Below are 17,975 nucleotides of genomic sequence, written 5' to 3' on the forward strand. Positions count from 1 at the left end.
AAAGACTGACCAATGAAAGCATGGCCTTGATTTTCTGACTTCAGAATAGCATCCCACATTCACTAAGCCATGTTTGATAGGTCTCTACCCTTCACCCTCAAATACAAATGAGAACCTGGCAGGTTAACCTTGAATCTAGTTTATAAGCTAAAGGTTGTTTTAAGCTAACTAATTATATTTCAACATCTGAGACATTTTCGAATCAAGTCCTTTGTAGAGATGAGATCTAATGTCTGTCACTGGAATCTCATGCTTGGGTAATTTACAAACAACACATAATGGAGATTACCTCTCTGAAAATGCAAGATATTCACAAGACCCTTTATTGGACCCCCAATCCTGAAGGACTTTTCTAAATCTCAAAAACTTGATAACTCAAACGGGGACCTAATAGTGGCTTCTCAGAGCTCCTGATTTTTTAGATTAAACATTATGTAACCAGTGTATTACACAAAGTTCAGAACATAAGTGATTTGCCACTTGTCTCCCTGGCCCACCTTGATTTCAGACTTTAGACATTTTTCCCCCACAATAGCAAATCAGATTTCTGCTGGTATTTAACATGCCTATTTAATCTCTGGCACACACAACACAAATACAGAGAGTGAACACGTCCTTTGGAGTTTATTTACTTTGGATTTTTCCTTCTCCAATCAACGTCAACATATCCCCCAGAGTGGAAATTTATTTTCCCCTCTACCTACTTGTGTTTTGATTGAGTAAACCCATACATGCTTTCTGTTCCTGTGAGTCAAATGCCGAGACCTTCCGGGGGTTTCAGGGCCCCCTGATACCCAGCCACAGCTTCTGTTTATGAAGTTGGAGTAAATAAAGGAATTGGGATAAATTGTTTAGGAAATGTATCTAACATCCTAACCATTTTTCATTTATTCGTTTTATTGTGACTTTTATTACAGGAACTTCCAAGTCATTCTTACTAAGCACATATAGACGTGCACACGTGCACACACACAGACATACACACCCCTACCCTGCTGGGTGGCCTTGATGTTCATAATTACCCTCAGAGAGTGAGTAATCTTTGGGTTGAGACTTAGAAGCCAATCGCTGTGGCCAGGTTTTCAGTAAGGCTGTTTCTGCTTTGTTTTTCTTGTGCCAGCTTGTAGCATCTTGCTCTTGAGATTTTGCTCAATCATCCCTGCACCTTTTACACACACACACACACACACACACACACACACACACACCCTTGAAAATGGCAGCAGTGTGGCTCCTTTCAAAAAGATGTGTTGTGGAAGGCCCCAGCTCTTTGCCAAATGATCCAGAACGGAGTTCCTTCTGCAGCACAAGAAGATTTGAAACCTGAGGCTAAACTGATGGCAGCCTAATGACAGCCACAGGCTCGGACGACCATGTTCCTGTATTTTTTGAGAATGACATTGGAGCTGTCGTCAAAGTAGAGAACAGAGATGGCATTGAGTTGGGTTGGAGCACAGCAAGGCTTCGGCACGGTCTCTGGGTTTATAAAATGTACCTAGAAAGAAAGAGAAAGAGAAAGAAGGGTATCATTTACAGGGAAGAACATTTTTATCCTAGATCTCTGCACTGAAAACTATGGGGTGCCCATATTTGGAGAACATCCAGAACAAGAAAGACTTTATTCCCTTCTGGTCTAATCACATTTAAAATACTGAAATTAGAATTCTGAGTCCCAAATTTAAAAAGGAAAATTTACAAATAATACAAATGGGACAACTAAAGGTTTAGAAGTCATATAATATAAGAAAAATTGAAGGAATCAAAACTATTCAGGGCTTCTTTAAGAGGAGACTAAGGGGCAGGAAAAAAAAAGACAAGAGCAGGTTAATATGTACGGAAGGCTGACATTGCCAAAACTCTTCAATGTGGCTCCAAAAGTCAAAACTAGAACCAGGAGGCAGACCCTTTGCAAAGAGGCAGATTTCAGTTCATTAGGTAAACAAAGGAATACGCTGATTTGTAAGGTAGTAACCTCCTAGTCACTGAAAATGTTCAAGTCCAGACTGGTTGACTGTCAAGATTGTTGTAATGGAGGACAACACTTGGATCAGGGTTTATATTAGATGACCTTACAGATCCCTTTCAACTATGACCTTTGAGAATGATGTTCTAAAGAAGTGGCATAAACCATAAATAGTTCTACTTGTTAAATTACTGCCAAACTCTTACCCATAAACTTTGGACCACTAACACCAGGGATTTTTTTCCTACCTGATGAGATTCTACTCCTCCATTTTTCATAGCATATAAACAGATTTTTTTGTTTTTAGCAGGGAACGTAGATCTATACTAATTTTATCTACTCTCCCTGATTTGGGTTCCCTTTATGCCAATGACAAAGTCAAAATTAGAAGGGGGGAAAAAGCAGGAAAGATGGTAATGCAGGAAGTATATTAATAAGGTATTAAAAGAAAAATTTAATCCACATTGGAATTTTAGTAACAAATGGTCATTCAGAGATGTCATTTCAATCTAACAAACTTTTACTAAGAACTTTAATGTGTGTAAGGGGCTATTTAGACAGTAGGGAGGTCTCAAATGTTGAATACATACTGCTACCAGACAGATTTTATCTAAACATCACTTTTATTATATCTCTCTCTTATTCAAAAACATGCAATGACTCTCATTTTCCTACCCCAACATAACTGAATTCCTTAGACTGGCTTTGAAGACCCTTTTTTAATTCTCATATCATCTTCATTATCCAAAAAACTCTCATTGCTATCAAATAAAGACCACAAACTGATCTTCCAAGATTATAAGACACTTTCTCCTGCTTCCATGCTTTCATTATGGAACATACTCCTTCATAGCAAATTGAATACTAGAATGAAAAGGACCCAAGTTTATCTCCTGCCTCGCTCTGTGACCCTGAGCAAATCACTTTACGTTTGCCTCAGTTTCCTCATCTATAAAATGAGGAAAATGGGGTTGTGAGGATCAAATGAGATAATATACATAAAGAATTTTGCAAACCTTAAAGCACTACATAAAACTTTAACATTTATTCAAGCCAAGTTCCATCTTCTCCATGAAGCCACCCTTCACTATCATAGTCCTTCATGTTGAAACTTTCATGTTGTTTTTGACTCATCCTTCTCCCTTACTTTTCATTCAGCCAGTTACTAAATCATATATCTCCCACCTCAGAAATCTTTTTCATATGTTTCCCCCATCTTCTCAAATTCTATTGCCAAAACTCTTTTAGAGGCCCTAATTCAACCAGTTTGAACTGTTTCATCAACTTCCTAACAGGTCTTCCTTCATCTACTCTCTTCCTTTCTGAATTTTTCCTCCACATCACTGTCAGGATCATCTTACTAATAATATACAGATCTGGCCAAGGCTTTACTCTGTAAGTAACAGACTCAATGGAGGCTTTTATGCAAGAGAGAATTCAAGTTCCTTAGTTTGGCATTTGGACATCCACAAACATTTCCAACCTTAGTTTAAATTATTCCTTTCCATATACTCTGGGTCCTAGCCACATTAGACTAACTCACAATCCCTAAGCTTTCCTGCCTTTAATATCTTTTTGTATTCTTTGCCATTTGTTTCACGTGTCTGTAATATCTCTCTAGTTAGACAGCTCCTGGAGGTTCTTGGAGGTTCTTCGGCTTCCCATGCTCCTAGTATGAGGTTAAGTATGCAATAAACAACCAACATCTGTATCACTTTTGTTTCTGAACTATCAGTGAATCTTAGCTTGGCAACTACTACTGAGCAAATCAGCTTGGGCTACACACAAGCCTGGGTACACTCTCTGTAACTATCTTCTGGTGAGGACTGCAATGGCACTCAGAACTCAAGTTTCCCAGCAGATGTTGTCCACTGGCACAGGCTCTATAGTTGAACTTGAAGCCTTTGCCCCCTCACCCCCAGCTCTAACCCACCCACTCACTTGGAACAATGGATTCTCTCTTCCCCTAACTTGAAGGTTGCCCTCCAGAAGTATTACATTAGTTTGCTAGTCTTCCCATATTCACTCTCTTATCCTTCCAATATATCCCTCAAATACAGCCAGAATAATATTTCTTGCATACAATCCTGTATCTCTTCTGTGGCTCCTTATTGCTTGTTGAGTAAGATTAAAACTCCTTTGCTATGATTCAAGACTTTCCAAAATCCAATACTACTATACCTTTCTGACTTTATCTCAAATTAGTCCCCTCTGAGAATTTTATTCAAAGTTGATCTACTATCAACCCTACCTCCCTTAGAACTTTGTGTTTTTATCCTTTTCTGCTTTTCTTTCTCTCTTCTCCTGAAGCTTATGATATTCAAATTTATCACCTAATTCAGTTCCTGATGACCATAATCCACCAATTCCCTAAGACATTTTCTCCCCTTTCTCAGTGAATTCATAGACTAATTCACTTCTAGATCCCAACTATTGTCTTCATGCTAGGGAGCTACAATTCTCCTTATATTTTAACTCTACCTCAGTTACATATAAAGAACTTTCTTTTGTTTCTCTCTGTTTATTATAGAATTAATGTTTATTGTTTATGACATAAGGTATAATAAAACTAAAGCTAGAGTTGCAATAAGCCTTAGATATACCCCAACCAAAATACCCAAATCTCTGAATTTATAGATGAGGAAATGAAAGATGACAGAGGCTTAAATGACTAATTCAAAATAGGGAGCAAATTGCAAAGCCAGAATATAAAACCAGGTCACCTGACTTGAAATGTAAGGCCCTTCCTCCTATGTTGTCTGTCACATGTAATAGTATGTACTATAAAATTTCTCATTGATGTTTTACTATTTGTTTATATTTATATCTTATCTTTTTCCTAAACTATAATTCTAATTGTCTAAGAACTCACAGTATTACCAAAATTCTGTCTCTCTTGCAGTGTAGTTCACACAGTGGTCTGAACCCAGTAGATACTTAGTGAATGTCTTTTGAGTGAATGAATGCTGTTCAGACATCTCTCCACTGCCTTAGTCAAAACAAAGACCCCAGTCTCTAGAGACAGAGATAGAGTGTGGCCATTTATCACTTCCCTTTGAACCTTCAAGAACAAGAGTTCCACAGCTAGGGCAGCAGGCATAAGACATCCACCCGAGAGGCACAGCATTGGGAGTAGAGTCCCTGTAGTACTTTGACAAGGACATGGCCATCAATTCAATCCTTCCCGGAAAATTTAGACCAGCAGAGGCTCACCTTCTGAGAGTCTACCTAAATGTATATTCTTCTTAATATCTTACAACAAACAATTAGCCCCAAGCAGATTTTTGCTTTCAATCAAACCTTGCATTAATTCAGATGAGAACAGGTCATTATTTCCAACACTTCAAAATAACAGAGAAGACAATTATTCATCTTTTTAATACAAAACTGAAGGCTGATTTTCAGCCAGTTGGGCTTACTCAGTTGTAAAGCTCCAAAAGCAAGCAAGCTTATGATGATCAAGACAGAAAGAACCTACCAGTGTCTGAACAATAGCATGGTTTGTAGCATTCATGTAAGAATTCAAGGGAAAAGCACACTCTCCTTCACAATAATAGGCTGCATAACCTTCAGGAGCAATTATCCAGTCCTGGAAAAAATAGAGACAGGTCACAAGTTACTTGTTAAAAAAAAAAAAACTCACAAGGAAGATGAAGACAGGGAAACATCGCAATGATATGCACCTTGCATTTACTAGTCATAACGGGGGGATATGTAGGAAGCAAGAGAGACTGTCCCCTGCCTTTCTTGTGAACTAATTGGGAAGATAAAATTCAAGGGCATCACAGTAAGGCATTCTGTATCAGTGAATGTGGGGGAAATCACAGGAGGATAAGGCTGGACACAGAATGAGATTCAAGTTGTTTCATTCTTCAAAACAGTATGTTTAAATGAGATGAACCAAATCAGTTCCAATAGAGCAGTAATGAACTGAACCAGCTACACTCAGCGAAAGAGCTCTGGGAGATGGCTATGAACCACTACATAGAATTCCCAATCCCTCTAATTTTGCCCACCTGCATTTTTTATTTCCTTCACAGGCTAATTGTATACTGTTTCAAAGTCCAATTCTTTTTGTACAGCAAAACAACTGTTTAGACATGTATACATATTGTATTTAATTTATACTTTAACATATTTAACATGTATTGGTCAACCTGCCATCTGGGGAAGGGGAAGGAGGGGAAAAGTTGGAACAAAAGGTTTTACAACTGTCAATGCTGAAAAATTATCCATGCATATGTCTGGTAAATAAAAAGCTATAATTTTTAAAAAACAGTATATTTATCCTTGCATGTTTTTCCTAGGAACCTTTTCTCAGCACTAATGTACAAGTAAAACTGCTAGGTAGTACATAAAGTGCTGATCTCAGAATCAGAAAGACTTGTGTTCAAATGCTACTTTATCTATTTCATAGCTTCTTATGCTGAGCAGGTCACAACGGTAGTTAGTTTGTTTCCTTACACATAAAATGAGGGTAATAACAGTAGCTAATATTCTTGTAGAGCTTCAGGATTAACAAAGCACTTCTGCCTATATTACTGCATAATACACCTAGCACATGCCTTTCAGAGCAGATATTCAGATCAACTGAAATTTTGTTCAACAAAGTCGTTTCAGTCATGTCCAGTTCTTTGTGACCCCAGTTGGACTTTTCTAAGCAAAAGCACTGGGGTGATTTGCTATTTCCTTCGTCAGTTCATTTTACAGATGGGAAAACAGAGGCAAACAGGGCTGAATAGCTTGTCCAGAGTCTCACATTAAGTAAGTGTCTGAGACCAGATTTGGACTTAGAAGATGGATCCTCCTGACTTCAGACCTAGAACTCTCTATCCACTGCATCAGCTAGCATTATATAATTCTATGGAAATGAGATGTCTTGTAAATCACTTAACAAACTTAAAGAACAATTAACAAATGTTAACTATTATTCTTAACTCATCCTCATTATTGTTATTACTATTAGGTTCTACCAAGCTGCAAATCCACTGATATTTCACCATAACATGGAATTCAGTAAAAATCCTTTCTTAAGAGAACAAATTTCCAAATACTTCTCATGACTACCTTTTTATACATCTTGTTACATAAGGTAGCATGAGCTTGAGGCAGAGAACATGACAGCTTTGGGAAACTTAAGTGCTGTCCCTTCTACAGAGGTCACAAAAATGCTATCTATGGCCCCCTGGTCACTCAGCACTGGGGCTGATGGACTTACCTGCCAGCCCAGATCTCGGAAGCTTACATAGAGTTCATGCTTCTTGCAGGCTTGCCTCTGGTCACTACTACTGTTTTCTGAATCAAGAAAGGGGACAAAAATAAAATACACAGTCCAATATTAACAATATTGCCATAATCATGACACAAACAGAGTCACATGAACATCTTTAATAACGGAATGGTGAAATACACATTTCCCCAAATGAAAGTTCAGTCTTTAGGGATCCATTAACTAAAGTCTCCAACTCCCTGTGATGACACAGCTTGGCAGGAAGTAAAAGAGGCACTTAGATACCATTACCATCCTCTCCACATATATTCTTCAAAAGACCTGTCAAATCTTCATGTGAATTTCCGTTCATTCATTCACTTCACTTTACCATATACACATGTATATATGTATGTATGTGTTTATATATGTATATAGGAATATATGTCTATGTATATGTATGTGGTAAAATCAGGAATGAATTCAATAAAAATAATCAAAACTCCATCTGGCTTCCAGCAGCAGGCCGCAGAAGCCTCTCTCAATGTAATCTCTTTCAGAAGGATGTTGTTTTGTGTGGCCAGCCAACTTGCAGAGAAACTAGTTCCATCCCATGGAGGGAGTGAGGGGGAATGGAATTGATGTTCTTATTTCCCCCAGAATGAATTCCCTTCATAATGTGCTGGAAGAATTCTGAAGGGGCTATGGAGTCAATTACTCCAACATTCCAGAAAGAGAAAAACCAAGGAGGACAGAGAGCTAACTTGATATGGGAGTTTGGGTGAAAGGCCTTGAGGCTTCCCTTGGCTATGTGATTCAAGCCTTTGGGTTGCCAGGAATTTGGCTGATAGATTAGAAGGACTTGAGACAAATACTGCTAAAACTTAGAATAATGATTCTCCCCAAATCACTCAAATAGGGCATTTAAACCAATACTGATAACTGATATTCCATCTAGGGGGTGATTTAAAGAAGGAAAGAGGCATATACACTTCTCATGGAGGATGACTCGTGGTGCTTTTGAATATATAAGGGAAAGGAAAAGAACGTAGGAAGGAAAAAAGAAAGGAATTTAGTGATAAAAACATGATAATAATCAGAAATCTGATCCTATAAATGAGATTTTAATTGATATAGGAGCTCCTGTATCCCCAGAATCATAGGCTTTAGAGTTGAAATGGATCACAGAGTTTGTTTAGTCTAAACCTCTCATTTTACAGATGAAGTAATTAAAAGTTGGAGAATAAGTGATTTACACATGTAGTAAGAAGCTTCATAAGGTTTTGAAACCAAGCCCCCTGAATCAAAATTCAGGATTCTTTCTACTATTCCTAAGTGTTTCTAGGTAACCCCAGAATCCTAGACCTACTTAAGATCTGTCTGAAAAACTTAGACATTGGTCAAGGGTAGTATGTGAGCATACTAAATAACATTTTATCTTTGTAGATTCAATACACAATGCCTTGTGTTTCTCCTCCTCTTCCCCCCTTCTTCTTTGTCCAGATGTGTGACTTCATTGATAAAGGGATCAATTTCAGGAATTTCTAGCTAGAGAAACTCCAACCACCAATGCAAATGAACAAATTATAGTAACTTAAGAGTTTTAGCATGTTTAATGACTTATTTATGACCAGTTTGTACCAGAGGCACAACTTGAACCCAAGCCTTCTTGACTCCAAGAGGGACAAACACCCACAATACTGTCTCTCACACAGCAAATGCTTCATGACTGAAGTGAATCTGTTTCTCACCTGACTAAACCACTGGGAATCAAAAGTACCACATCTTCTTCCCCAATATAGACTCCACTGCTCCCATGGAATAGCCTGATCCTGGACAGAGAAATAAAGGAATCCTTCCTTTTCTCATCCCACAACTACTAGTTCTTAATCAATCAGTCACAAACTCAGCAAAGTTCTAAGAATCAGATTCATGGCAAAAAAAAAAAAAAATGTTGCTCGTAGGCAAGTTGGTGGTGGTAGCTTTAGCTTAAACCAAACTGATTATTTCAGCTTAGGGTAGAGCCCCATGACACATCCTCGTTGGGCTTAAAGCCACTTAAGATAATGGCTGGCTATGTGCTGCAACTTTAATAAAGGTACTAGACATATGGGAAGGACTTATCAAGAACCTTACCCAATGAAAAGCAATAGGCAAGCGCCAAGAACTTTCCAATTAAAACTTATCACCTATGGCTTCACAGAGCATTACCTGAGGAAGGGAAAGAAGTTGTTCATTTGTTTGGGTCAACTGAAGACACTGGCCATAAGTTACTAGGACATCTAGTTAGCTGAATATTGTGCAAGTCTGGGTGATGGGGCACAGGTAGGACTTGGATGGTCTAGGAAAATGAAAATTCCAAATTCTTTACCAGTAATGAGAACAGCTTAGACAATGAAAATCCAAAGAACTTTAGATTTGTTTACTTTATCTTTTCCCTTAAACTACTGGTCCAAACAGATAAGAAGTCATGATGATTAGTTCAAGTTTCATGTTTTTCTTTTAATAGAGATACCTAATTGAAAGTTCAGAGGATGAAGCAGGAAGGACAAAGAAGGATGCAAAAAGCCTGGCTAATCTGAAACCTGTGTAATCAGCCTCTAGTTAAGTTTACAATGGCTAACTGTAAATCATTATCCTTGAGGAAGATTGCATGAAAAAGGCTTGGTTTACCAGTGCTAAAAGATGACTGTCTTGTTTATAATTAAATTCAACTGAAATGAAGAGAAATAACAATCGAGACAAAATCCACGAAACCAAAAGCAAATTCCATTGTCTTTAAAATCTATACACAAATGCTCAAAGTTTAAGCAAGCAGGAGGTGCAAATGTCAGAGGACAAGAATGTTAGAGTGAAGGAGAGATAAAAGTGGAGTAGAATATCATTGTATATTAAGAAGGCATACTTAAGTTAGGAAATCCAGGAACCACAGGGAAAGAGCATTTTGGAGAGTATTTAGGTAAAAACTAATAGAGGAAAGAAGTAGAACTGAGTTTTCTATTAGAGTACACTAAAATCCACCTAGACAAAAAGAGAAAACAGATATACTAAGGAAAGTAATTACAAGACCTCCACTACACATACATCTACATATACACACATATTGTAGTGAGATGGGGAAAGACTTCAGTTATCTAGATATTTCCTGAAATTCTCTGCTAAAAACAGATTAGCCAATAACATCATGATTTGTCTTTAAAAAAAAAAATTAAAAGGAAGGAAGGAAGGGCAAGACAGAGGAAGGGAAGAAAGGAGGAAGAGAGGAAGAGAGGGAAGGAGGGAAGGAGGGAGGCAGGAAGGAAGGAAGGAAGGAGAGAAGGAAGGAGGGAAGGAAGGAAGGAGGAAAGGAAGGAAGAAAGGAGAGAATCACTTTTTGTTTAAATGGAGGGCCCAACAAGAGGAAATTCTATTCTGGACCTGATTCTCACTAGCAGAGAAGAACATCTAACAGTATTTTATAATTGATCAAAAATTTTGAGGGATTTTGGGAAAGGATGGGTAGAAACTCCTGGACCAACATTCAACAGGGGGAAGTCAGTTCAGGTCTAAAGAAATGCTGAAGACATAAAGGGAAACAATTCCCATGAGAAAGAGGGGAAATGGGAGTACTGTGGATATACAGAGAATTTAACAACCAACTTAAAATTATGAAAAAGATTTGTACAGAATGTAAAAACTATCAGTGGCTCAAACAAACATCTAGAAATTCCCAACACATGCCAGGTACTATAGTCACTTAATGAACAAGCAAGGACAGATAACAAAGAATAAGTCTGTGAGAAAAAATATTATAAAGCTGATATCAGAAAAACTTAAGCTCAAAATAAGTTAAGCTAGGTAAAGACAAGAAAAGGGAAAAGGCTATTTTAAAACTTGTATTAGGAGAAAAAAGAGTGTCCAAGGGTGGACTTGTGAGCTGCTGGAAGTGGACAGAACAAGCATAGATGAAAACAGGGGGAAAGAAAAGCTGCTTAATTCTTATGTTCTCTGTCAAGGGGCATGATTTTTGTCCTGGAAATGACACCAAAAAAAGCTAACAGATGCTTAAGATAAATGCGACAATAAGAGAGAACCCAGATGTCACTGATAAATTCAAGTTACTTGACCCAACCATTCTGAAAACCAATTGTCTCAGAGATCTCATTACTGTGCATACAGATTAAGGCAATGAGAGAAAAAGAAATGCCTCATATATACTAAGATATTGATGGCAGCACTTTTTGTGGTAGGAAACCTAGAAACAAAGTAGGTACCCATCAACTCAGAAGTGGCTGAATGATTGTCATATCTGAATGTAACTGCACCCTAAGAAATGATGAATATGAGAAATCCAGAGAAGCAAGAAAAGATTTGCTTGATCTGATATAAAAGGAAGTAAACTGATCTAGGAGAACAATATATATAATGATGACTATAATATAAATAAAAATAAATTGAAATGTACTTTAACTGATTAATTCCAATGACTAGTTAAGGGCCCAGGAGAACATTTCTCTCCTGCTGAAGATGTAGGGTGTTGCATTTCCTGTCGGATATGTTAGTCATTGCTGTGTTTGTTGGTTGTTTTTGGTTAACCATTCTTTTTTTCTATGTTAAAAGGGAGGATTCAATGACTGAGCATAAGGGGCAGGGAAGGAAGGGAGGTACACTGAAAAAGAAATGGAACATAAAAACAAAAGACAATATATTTTTTTTTTTATAAATGCTATGACTTTAAAAATCACAGAATTAAATAATTGAACAAGGGATGTCACTAACAGGATTTGGTTAATTCCAGCTCAAATCCAGTTGTTACTTCCTTTCCATAGTCTCATAGTCTCCTAGACCATGGGTTTATAAGAAGCACATGTGTCCTCTTCCTTCTCAAGTCTTGCCTTATATTTTCCACAAGGCCTGATACTCGGCCAGAGAGGACTCTTGGGGAATGTTTTTGGTCGGTTCAACTCACTCCAGCACAAGCAGATGTTAATTACAGCCTCAGTTGCTTCCCTATCTTATCACCAGATAAACATTTAAATCAAGTTAAATAGAATTGAATTCTGGGAGAAAATGTAATGGAAAGATCCTTAGGATAAGATCTGAAAATCTGAGTTCTAGTACCAGCCCTGCCATCACCTGTGTGATCCTGGGCAAGTTTCTTCCCATTTCTGCATTTCAGTTTTTTCATCTATAAAATGAAGGGATTGGACAAGATTGAGCAATCACTGTAAATTTAAATGCTTATTTTATGCCAGGCACTGGGCTAGGGTAGAAGTAAAAGGAAAGACTAAAATGAGATCCCTTACTCTTAATGAACTCACATTCTTGTTTTGTTGTTGTTGTTGTTGTTTTTTGTTTTGGTTTGTTTTTGAGGCTGGGGTTAAGTGACTTGCCCAGGGTCACACAGCTAGAAAGTGTTAAGTGTCTGAGACCAGATTTGAACTTGGGTCCTCCTGAATTCAAGGCTGGTGCTCTATCCACTGCGCCACCTAGCTGCCCCATGAACTCACATTCTAATGAAGAAGAGAAAATTAAAACAACACTGCATAAACATGATATAAATGGAAAGTAATCTCAAAGGGCAGGGACTAGCAGCAATTGGGGGAGGAGAAGATTGGAGAAGATTCCTGAAAAAAAATAATATTTGAACTAAATCTTTCAAGAAGTCAACAAGCAGAGATGAGGAGAAAGAACATTCCAGTCATAGGGACAGACAGTACAAAAGCATGGAGCCAGGTCATGGATTATTATGTATAAGGAATAGCAAGAATATAAGGATGAGATGTCAAAATTGTAGAATATGTATAGAGGAGAAAAAGGAGCCTGACTGAAAAGAACTTTAAATATACTAATAAGAGGATTTTTTTTTTTTTGATCCTGAAGGGGGTCAACAGAGTTTATTGAGTTGGGGAAAGAAGAGTGGTTTGAAGACATAATCAGAATTGTGCTTCAGGAAAAACACTTTGGCAGATGAATGGAGGACAGACTAGCTTAGGGAGTAATTTAAGGCAAAGAGACTAATTAGAAAAACTATTGCGAGTTGTCAAGATTCTATATAAGAATGGTGGCTATATGAATATTTAGATAATTTTCATGGTCATTTACAATTCTGAATCCTATGATCATATTATGAAAGCAATTGGACTAACTGACCTATGAGATCCCTTTGGAATAACAATTTCAACTCTTTTATCATTCTATTTTTGTATTTCTTTAAACTTATTCACTCTTTTTAACTAATATGATGTATCACAGCCCATTATTAACAAAATGCAGAATTTGTTAAATTCTTCCTAAAAACCTGGGAATGTTTTTCAAAGCAATTTAAAGAGGGATAACCCAATTACCATTGAAAGAAAGCCTAATGGTATTCTGACCTTACAATGACATATATCTAAGCCACCATCCAAAGACTTCATTTTATTTTATAAAAGTATAGCCTTACATCCTAATAGTCTTAAGTTTTGCTTGTCAACACATATAGTATATGTCAACTTATCCTCACAAAAAAATTTTTAACCCTATGCCTAAATTGAATCTTTCACAACATGGAGTAGTTAAAGCTGCTTTCTTCCTCTGTCTACAACAGCGTTCCTTAACTTTCCCTAAAATACCTTAAGGAATTTAAGGGACAATTACTAGACTCCTCTCCCCATCTACATACCTGCAATATTGGACATCCTCAAAGCTTCCTGGTTCTTAGGTGTCTTTGATCTGTTTTGGCTGCGTTGTTTGTTTCCTGTAGACCGGATACTACGAAGATGTACCTCTGTAGCCTTAAAGAATGCTACCATAAATGGCTGCTTGTTCTGAGGACCATGTCTTCCAACCAGACCCTGCCAGCTTGGGATTGATGCTTTGTCCTGAAGAAATATTAGACATACACAGAAAAAAGGAGCATCAGGGGCAGACAGGGTCAAGATCCACAGTCATGCCAGCACAGTAAGAAGCTGCCAAATAATCAGGGCTGGTTACAACAGTAAAAGGACTTTATAAAGAAAATGCAGTGATTGTTGTATATATGTAATTAACTTTGCTTGGAATCTAATACATCAGACTTAGAAACTGGACAAATCCTATCCCCCTAAAATAACAGATCAGCACAAGAGACTTCTTTAAAACCTGTGTTTAAAATAAAATTCCCCCATCCATAATTATTTTACCTTAAATCCACTCAACATTAGATTTTTCTGCATTCTTTAGAGAGGTTTCTTTAAGTTCACCAACCTATAATTTGAAGTGATTCTATAAAAGAAACCATAAAATGTAGCCCCTAGGAACTGTAAATTCCCCTGGAAGGTTATTAAGTCAAAATAAAAATGCCTTGCATGAAACCTTGACATTGTTCCAGATATATTAAATTTGAAATTTGCAAACAGTTTCCATCTACAGGTCTGATCTAGAGGTAATTTGGTTATTGTGTACCTGTCAAGAATAATCCTTAAGTCTGGAAACAAAACAAAACAAAACAAAAATAAAACATGCTTCTAGGGTAATAGAGGTGTCCATCGGGGCTCAATTCTTTCCCACTATCATTTTGGAAGATGATGGAGATCTCAGGACTTATGAGGCAGAGTGGATAAAGCACTAAGTATCATCACTTGCAGCCAATATGGGGAGGACAAAATCTTCCTCTAATCTTGGGAGGAGTATTTCTTAGTTCTGAAAAAATTAACCATGCCTTTGTCCAATAGGTCTTTCTACTTGGGTCAAACCAAAATAAGAATCATTCTTAGTCATGAATATCTAGGGAGAATGGATATGTTTTCAATCAGCAAACAGTTATTGAAGGGGAAAAAAATCACCAGAGGGCTAAAAAAACAGTTGGAGAATAAGCCACTGGATGCAGAACCACATCCAACATGATGAGATAGAAGTACCTCTATTGTCTCCTACACAATTTGAGTTACTCAACAAAGCCAATGCTCTTACCCTTTTTTCTTCTATTGAACAAATTGGCACAAGGCAGGTTGGCAAGGGCTCCAGGATCCACTTTCTCAAATGCCTACTATATTAAAGGATAATGTGAAAAGCATTGTGGGGGAGCTACAAATTAGGACCAATATGGGGTATTCAAAACCATCTTCAATCTAATGGAACAGCTAAGAAAATCCCATGTTATTTATTACCTTTAGGTGAATAGAATGGATTCATATGGACACAACAGGGTCAGGAGGACTTGAATTGAAATCCTTCCTGAGATATGTAACTAGTGGTGTGATCCATGGCAATTTACTCAACTTCTCTGAGCCTCAGTTTTCTTATTTATAAAGTAGAAATTCACAGGATTTTTTGTATTAAATCAAATGCAATTTATAAACTTTCCAAATCTGAAAGCACTGCATGCCAGCAGTTAACTATTGCAATTAATGTTTTATTAATATTATTAATTAACACTAATTAATAATTCCTGAGTGCCCAAAGTATAATATATATACAGTAGTATGAATGTAGGGAGACAGTGATTATCTGTCTCATAGAACATGAATGACATTTACCTCAAACAACCCCCGTGCCCATGAGGATATTCCTCATGAATATTTTATCTCAAATTCTTCACTCAATCATGAATTAATGTAAACCAGAAAGTAGTTCCATTTTAAAATCATTCTCCCCACCACCAAGAGAATTTTTTGTCACCTATTGAGTTCTTGGATCACCAGGAACTGTCTCTATCTTTTAAGACCCATTTCATTTTCTGCCTTGGCTTAACAAGGGAGACAAACAGGATATGAAGCAATAAGTAATGGACTAAAGAGACTCAAGTAGTCAGCTGCTGCTCATAGGTACTGTCAGTAGAGCATATTTCTCGGCTTAGTTTGGGAGAATGCCTCCAGCTAATGAATCACTCCACTGTTTCTCTACTCAGTTGCTTCAGCTTAACCAAACTTAAGAATAACAAATTCTTCTTTAAGTGCCTTAATTCCTATTTTTAAATTCCAAGCTGGGGTGATTATGAGGGAGCAGAGTTAATGCTATCTCACAGCAATGAAGATATGTACAAGACTCTCTACTGGAAATAACATTCCGGAAGAAGAACAAATGTTTGGTCTGCAGAGGATTTTGCATAGTGAATGTGGCAGACAGGGGTGTGGAGGGCAAAGCTATAGCTAGATGCCAATGTGATTTTTGACAGGAATCAACACTAAACGAAGGGTTGGTGACTAAGGAAGAGGCCAGTTCAGAAAATAAAAGGAACTGAGGGTTGAAAAGAACTGTTCTCTCAGATTTATCAGGGTTATCTGACTTTAAGTTGCTCCTCCATTCTTTTTTTTTTTTTTTTTAACAAAACAAAACAAAAAACAGTCCCAAGCAATGACACTGAATGAGGGTTTTGAGTCACCCATGCAAAAATAGACAGGATATAGACCATATCCCTCCCGTTAGGCAGGCAGTTATCCAAAAGGGTCCCTTGTCTCCCAGCTAGGGATAGATGTTGTGGCTTCAGATAGGCATCCCTAAATTGATCCAGGTTCTTCTAGATTTGGGGTTCATGAATTTATTGTTGTTGTTTTTAATTTTGAAAACCGAATTTTAAAGCTATTGTAATCTTATTTTATCCATTTAAAACAATATTCTGAGTAGGGGCCCTTAGAGTTTACCCAAAATGGCAGAGGAGTACATGGCAACATAAAAAGGTTAAGATTCCAAATGAAGTCTAGGATTTTAAAATATGAAATATACACAAACATATAATAATTCGGAACCATGTTACTATTTTGGTCTGATAGATCCCGACCTAGAATTTGCTGGAGGAAAATGACTTGGTGTTCATACCTATCCTAATTTCCTATAAAGACTCTCATCACCTTTCTCATTGCATATAAGTTGGCATAAGAAAATGCATTCATATTAGAGTTTCAAGTGCATTTATTACATGAAATAGAAAGTTAATAAAACATAGTACCTAGACTCAAACAGCTGATTACCTGCTGTGTTTACTATTCCCACCTTTGAGTGGGAACCAAAGTTTACCACTTTATTCTCCTGAAGGAAATTAAAAAAAAAAAAAAAAAAAAGGAAATATAATATTCATTCTTCCACACCAATATCACAGTTCTATGTGAGAGAAAAGATGAAATGTGGAGGACAAATGTCACCAGAATTCCCTTAGAGATCACTGACATCATGAAGGACTGTCCCAACACCCAGAGTCCAGAAAGCTCATTTATTATGCGGTGTTTCTGAGGAAATTTCCTATCCATTCCTCTCCCAGGGAGCTCCCACATTACTAGTTTTGAATTCCAGATACAAGACACAGAGAGGATCATCTACCCCAGTGTCATAAGCAGAGCAACCCCCACCTGAAACCTTTGTTTAGTCAGCCTCCCTCTCTGTCCATCTGTCTATCCCTTACTCCTTTTTTTCTTCTACTCAATTGCCTGCCTCTTTGGCAGAGTTGTCAGGTGATCTAGTCATGATGGTCCTGATCTGATCTTAAATCCAATACATCTTTTGTCCATTCAGGGCAACTATTCACAACATTCTCATCGTTTTTGGAGCTAGATGCCTTCTTTCGATTTTTTGCTTCTTCTCCACAAAATTCAGGTCCAGGTTATCATCATGATGGGATGAAAACCAGAAGAATGCAAAGAGAAATTCTAACTATATAAATAAAAGGGCTACTTATCAAATGCTTAAAAGTTTTGCAAATGAAAGTCAATATATATAAAATTATCTTCATCTGTAAATCAAAACAATAACACCAAATCATAGGATTTAGAATTAAAAGGGATCTTAGAGGTTATATGGTTCATCTAATCACCTCATTTTATATATCAGAAAACTATTTGGACCTTAGAGAGGAAGTGATCATACAGGTAG

At 37.2% G+C, this 17,975-nt stretch overlaps 1 protein-coding gene across 1 annotated transcript in view; it reads right to left on the reverse strand.

Moving 5' to 3' along the window:
* Positions 1-600: 600 nt before the first annotated feature.
* The window catches only part of BMP7 (bone morphogenetic protein 7), a 96,624-nt gene continuing 79,249 nt past the window's right edge, over positions 601-17,975 (reverse strand). Inside the window, 5 exon segments of the mRNA XM_074288669.1 lie at positions 601-1,495; positions 5,442-5,552; positions 7,182-7,258; positions 13,816-13,987; positions 13,989-14,014. Coding sequence (XP_074144770.1) covers positions 1,346-1,495; positions 5,442-5,552; positions 7,182-7,258; positions 13,816-13,987; positions 13,989-14,014 — 536 coding nt within the window. The 3' untranslated portion in view covers positions 601-1,345.

Source organism: Sminthopsis crassicaudata, chromosome 2 (assembly GCF_048593235.1).
Source record: "Sminthopsis crassicaudata isolate SCR6 chromosome 2, ASM4859323v1, whole genome shotgun sequence".
In the NCBI taxonomy this organism is placed as follows: Eukaryota; Metazoa; Chordata; class Mammalia; order Dasyuromorphia; family Dasyuridae; genus Sminthopsis; species Sminthopsis crassicaudata.